The sequence below is a fragment of the Rutidosis leptorrhynchoides genome, chromosome 4 (assembly GCF_046630445.1).
Source record: "Rutidosis leptorrhynchoides isolate AG116_Rl617_1_P2 chromosome 4, CSIRO_AGI_Rlap_v1, whole genome shotgun sequence".
Classification (NCBI taxonomy): domain Eukaryota; kingdom Viridiplantae; phylum Streptophyta; class Magnoliopsida; order Asterales; family Asteraceae; genus Rutidosis; species Rutidosis leptorrhynchoides.
This window is the reverse complement of record NC_092336.1, coordinates 604,802,295-604,807,813: the sequence shown is the minus strand read 5'-3', so window position 1 is coordinate 604,807,813 and position 5,519 is coordinate 604,802,295. Positions and strand designations below refer to the sequence as shown.

General features: G+C 36.2%; 1 protein-coding gene across 1 annotated transcript; it reads left to right on the top strand.

Moving 5' to 3' along the window:
- The first annotated feature begins 214 nt into the window (after positions 1-214).
- LOC139842978 (uncharacterized) lies at positions 215-4,947 on the top strand. The gene is made up of 4 exons (XM_071833073.1): positions 215-299; positions 2,917-3,145; positions 3,918-4,250; positions 4,434-4,947. The coding sequence occupies exons 1-4, from the start codon at positions 215-217 to the stop codon at positions 4,945-4,947; spliced, it is 1,161 nt and encodes a 386-aa protein (XP_071689174.1).
- The last annotated feature ends 572 nt before the right edge of the window (positions 4,948-5,519 follow it).

Below are 5,519 nucleotides of genomic sequence, written 5' to 3'. Positions count from 1 at the left end.
TATTTACTACATATCATCAACAGACAAGTATCTGTTCTTTAAGAACCCTAATCCTTAATTGAGGTAACATTATTTCTAATTTTTATTTAAATTAAATCACCACCACTCGCCGGAGTTCAAACAACATCACCACCACTCGCCGGAGTCGATCTGAAATCAACAACGGTAAGTATCAGTTTGTTCAGATCTAAACACCAACACAAAGAAACGATCGATGGTGGTGGTGGTGGACGTTGTGGTTACTTGGATGAAATCAACAGTGGTAATAAATGACGGTGGTGGTGGTGGTGGTTACTCCGGTAAAATCAACAACAGTAGTAAAGTTGATTAGATTTATCCTTGTTTAACCGTTAAATATAAAGCATGAAAGATTGATTTATCTATACAAAGCAGGAGTTGAATGTTGATGATGATGTATGTTGTTAAGATGAAGATGATGATTATCAAAGACAGTGGTTCTAAACTAATTGATGATATGCAGTAAATAACTAGATTTGTGGTCCGCGCTTCGCGGCGGATTTGTGTCATTTTAACGCTATTATATCATTAGACAGTTTTCTGCCTGAAAGTCATCAAAACGTTGTCCACTCTTTCTAGACCATTTACGCAATGACTGACAACTGTTTTGGTAATATTCTACTATATAAATGAAAAATACATAAACTACTGGATATATGTTACAGTCTGGGTTGCAATGCTTAAGTTTTGAGGCTTCTAAACAAATTACTTATTTGTCAAAACCTTATGGTCCATATAATTTTAGCAGGTTTTTTAAAAGATAAAAAATCAAATAATATGTAGTATATTGAAAAAGGTGATGAAAAATAAAAATATAACCCTTTTTACCTATATTTTTTTAGGCTTCTATTACGATAGGGTTGTATTAGTATACCACTTTCAAATACATCCAATTATTTTTTAAATGTTCAATCAACCGTCCGTTAACCTTTTTATAAACATTCAATTAACTTACCGTTAACCATTTTTTAAAAAGTTCAATTAACCGATGCTAACATTTTTTTTAAAAACGGCCAACTAACCGATGTTAACCATTTTTTAAAAAGTTCAATTAACCGATGCTAACCTTTTTTTAAAAACGGCCAACTAACCGATTATTAACTATTTTTTAAAAAGTTTAATTAACCGACCATTAACCTTTTTTTAAACGCCGGTTTGTTTATTGACATTTGTAGTTGAGCACCATCAAGAGAGGATTGTATCATGGTTCCGGAAATATGTTGCAAATCAAATTTGAGTCTATTTTGCCCAAAAAAAAAAAAATTGCTACAGTACTGCTACAGTGTTGCTACAGTATAACAGTGAAATTGATGACGTGGCAAGACGTGTTTGGTGGATGTTTGTCCATAATTAGTATATAGTATAATAATATAATTTAATGTATGAAATTGCCCTCACATACGTAGCACATATAAGGAGTTAACCATTAATAATTAACGGACGTTATTATAGGGTATCAACCATGAAACTTAAGCAAACCAACGACCGAAAAAACAAAGTTAAAGTTTTGTTTTGAAAATGTAAACAAACTATAAGGCCTAATTTTTTCAATTTAATATTCATAATTTTCAATTATTCCAGGTTAAGGAAAGATAGTATATAAATTAAGTGGGACCTCGCATTGTTTGATGGATCTGGATGTAGGTAGAAAGATTCCACGAAATAAAACAACCCAAATGAATATACTAACATGATGTAAGATGCATGGATGGTTCTTGCAAAAGAATCAACGGAGATGTCATTACATTACAAGAAAATCCATTTTCCGGGACAACAATTTTCGAAACGGTGTCGTCCATAATAGCCTCGCTACAAATATTTTACTTCTTGATCAACTTTTTCCAACTTTTTACTTATATTTTCTTGCACGACAAATAGTCCGCAAATGTTGCATATTTTTCTTTTTCTATTTTTGTCAAAAGTTTTTAAACTTAAAAAATAGGGCTTATAGCCAAAATGCCCATTCCCATCAAGTTTCTTGCGCTGGAGCCCAAAAAAAAAAAAAATTTGCCAGGTTGCCCTCGCAAGACGCAAGGTGCCTTGCGAGTTGCCCTCGCAAGGCGCAAGCTTGCGTCCTTGCGTCTTGCGACCTTATCTGATCAGAAATACGATTTTGTGGATAAGATTTCGTCAGATATCCTAGATTTTTACGGATAATATTTTGTCCCTATATATAGATTGACCCTGAGACTTTGAAATCACAGTCTCATAAAAATTTCAAAGGTTTTCAATGCAGAGCTTATACCCACGTTAAGGTACTATTTTAACCATTTTTCACTAATTTTTGTCATTATGAATTGTGTTAATGATGATAAATTTGTTGTTAATATATGTTGTGGGGGTTCTTTTGAGTACATTAACAACATACCCATATATATGCCACGAGATTGTTTTAGAATTCGGTTAAGACTCCCAATTGCGCCCGTAAAACCAAGAATCGGAGAATATTGTTAAAAAATGTTCTTAAAAAGATTGACTTCCCACCCAATGCAGCTGTTTCAATGAGATACATTTTTAATAATCAAGTTTTTGATATTACTGATGATGATGAAGACTTTCAAGAGTTTTTACAATATGCAATTGTAAATGGTCCTATTGATATTTATATTGTCGATAGAGTAATAATGCATCAGCCACAACGAAATCTAGAAACAAAATACTCGACAAACCAGCCACTACTACATCAAAACCAAGAAAAAGAGGTACCAAAAAAACCAAAATCATCAAAACCACCAAAACCACCAAAACACCAACCACAATAATTCTTACTACAACATGATACCGAAGAAAACCTCGCAAGTAACAATTTGGAAGTGGAAGAACCTGAATTGCCACTTCCAAACACAGAAGAGTTTGATTTGCATAACTATGGTCTTGAAAACGTATGTAAAATTAAAGAATTAGACCACCCGTTTGAGGTACCTCTTGTCGAAGATAGTGATTCAGATGGAGGAAAAGACCGAGACGCAGAATTCCAATATGAAGAAGAAAAGCAAGATCCGTTCTGGAATATGCCAACTCTTTTGAGTCAGCATGAGGAAGAGCGCGAACAGACGACTGAAATACCAACCACGTATAGGGTGTCAGATTTAATTAAAGTCCGTCAAACTTTCTTGAACAAAGAAGGGTTTATAAACACCCTATTTACAAAATGTCTTGAAGAAAACTTCCAAATAAAGCCTGTAAAGTCAGACAAATCTCGATACACCGCTAAATGTGTGTTGCCAAACTGTGAGTGAAAATGTAGTGCTTACAGAATACGATTCACTGAATACTTTATGGTAAAGAAACTGCATGACGTACACACATGCTCACGCACACTAATTATGGAAAACAATAAACATGCAACCAAAAAGGTGTTGGGTAGTATGCTTGTGGATTCATTCAAATCTGCAAACCGGGAATATAAAGCAAACGATATACGTGCGAATATAGGCAGCCGATTCGGTGTCAGCAGATCTTACAATCAAGCATGGAGGGCCAAATGTCATACATTACAGATGCTTCGTGGGAGTAGTGAAGAGTCGTACCAAATGCTTCCAATTTACCTACATAACATTAAGATTCACAACCCCGGAAGCGTAACGAATTTGATCACAGACAAAGAAAATAGATTTCTGATGTGTTATTATTCCCTTGGCGTAGTTGTAAGTATCACTATTACCATTTAATAAAAATTTTAATGTTTGCGTTCCTTGCGTATCGATTAAAAAATTAAAAACATATTTGTTTTAACATTGTTCATTCCTGCAGATTCAATCATTTGTTCAACATTTTCGCCCGATAATCATCGTCGATGGAGCGCATTTGAAGGCAGGATATTTGGGTACGAATTTAGTTGATGTTGCGATGGATGGCAATAATGGAATTTTGCCATTGGCTTATGGAATTGCTGGCAGCGAGACAAACGAGTCTTTGGATTGGTTTTTGGGCAACCTACGAGACCATTTGATGACTTGGGGAATGGGTGATCGTATGTCAGAGCTTACTTTTATTTCGGATCGAGGTTTGCCAATAGCACGTGGTGTTTTAACCGTGTTCCCCGAAGCGTTTCACTGTTTTCGCGCTCGTCATTTGTTTGCAAGCATTAAAAGTAAATCCAACAAATTCAAATATTTTGAATGGCATTATTGGAAAATAGTCAAAGCTTATCGTGCGTCGGATTTTGAGGATCATCTTAATGTATTTAGAAGAAGATTGAAAGCGTCTTACAAAATTTTAAGTGATGTCGGGTTCCACAAATGGTCTAGAAGTAGAGCGGAACATGTTAGGTATTCATACCTTACTAGCAACAGTGTAGAGTCTGTTAATGCACTATCCGTACATGCTCGAAAACTACCTGTTTGCATGTTATTGGAATTTTTTCGCGCTTCGGTACAAGATTGGTATTTCAAACATCGCAACCAATCGGTTAGTCTTACTTCAACTGTTACTCCATATGCTGAACATAAACTAGCTAAGAGGACGAAAAAGTCAAGAAGATGGCAAGCAATTCCATCGACAAACAATCTAGTAGAAGTGCGCGATGGACGAAAAAATGTCCTTGTTAATCTAGCAGATAAAGTTTGTTCATGTGGGCAGTGGCAGGGATCAGGCATACCTTGCGGACATGTTATTGCAGCAGCACGACTGTTTGGAGTAGCTGATGTTACTCAATTTGTATCTCATTGGTTCACGACAGAAACTTATATAAGTACGTATATGGAACACATCCTTCCTTTGCCCCATCGGTCTGAATGGTCGGATCCGGGGCCCAACGTCCTACCAATTGTAAACCCTCCCATTAAGCCGAAAAGAGCTCCTGGACGCCCAAAATCAACAAAACGTCATCCGTCAACGGGTGAAGACACTGAAAAAATAGTAAGAACATGTACTCGTTGCAAAGAACCAGGTCATGGTAGGGATACGTGCAAATCTTCAGTTGATTGAACTGGTGAACCAACCACGAAAAGGGTAGTAAAAACATCGGCCTCAACTTCAAAGTCGATAAAGGGTAAGGAGAAACTCACTGACAAAGAAGCGTTTCATGCTTATCAGTCTCAGTTTTATGCAACGTGCAATCTAGCGAGCGATAATTAGTAAACCAATCTCCAAGTTTCTGTTTATTTTCTTTTCCTATTGTATTTTTTTATGTCATATCGATGGTTGTAATAAATTCTCGAAGTTTATCTATGTTATGTGTGATAATCTATGTTATGTGTGATAATCTATATTTTGGTTTATCTATGCTATCATTAAACCTTGAGTCCAACCATGTATAGATACGCAAGGTCGCAAGATAGACCTTGCGACTTCATTAACACGTACGCAAGGTCGCAATATAGACCTTGCGACTTCATTAACACGTACGCAAGGTCGCAAGATAGACCTTGCGACTTCATTAACCCGTACGCAAGGTCGCAAGATTGACCTTGCGACCTAATCAACACATACGCAAGGTCGCAAGATAGTCCATCTTTCTTCCATAACCCTGCTACTCTGCTACTCTTAAGTCTATTCTT

What these genes read in the sequence shown, in the direction of transcription:
- LOC139842978 (XM_071833073.1), top strand. Translation starts at nt 215, where the DNA reads ATGGTGGTGGTGGTGGACGTTGTGGTTACTTGGATGAAATCAACAGTG. An exon ending in ACTTTCTTGAACAAAGAAGG is followed by an intron (nt 3,146 to 3,917) that starts GTTTATAAACAC and finishes AATTGCTGGCAG; the next exon opens with CGAGACAAACGAGTCTTTGG. An exon ending in AAAATTTTAAGTGATGTCGG is followed by an intron (nt 4,251 to 4,433) that starts GTTCCACAAATG and finishes CCAATCGGTTAG; the next exon opens with TCTTACTTCAACTGTTACTC.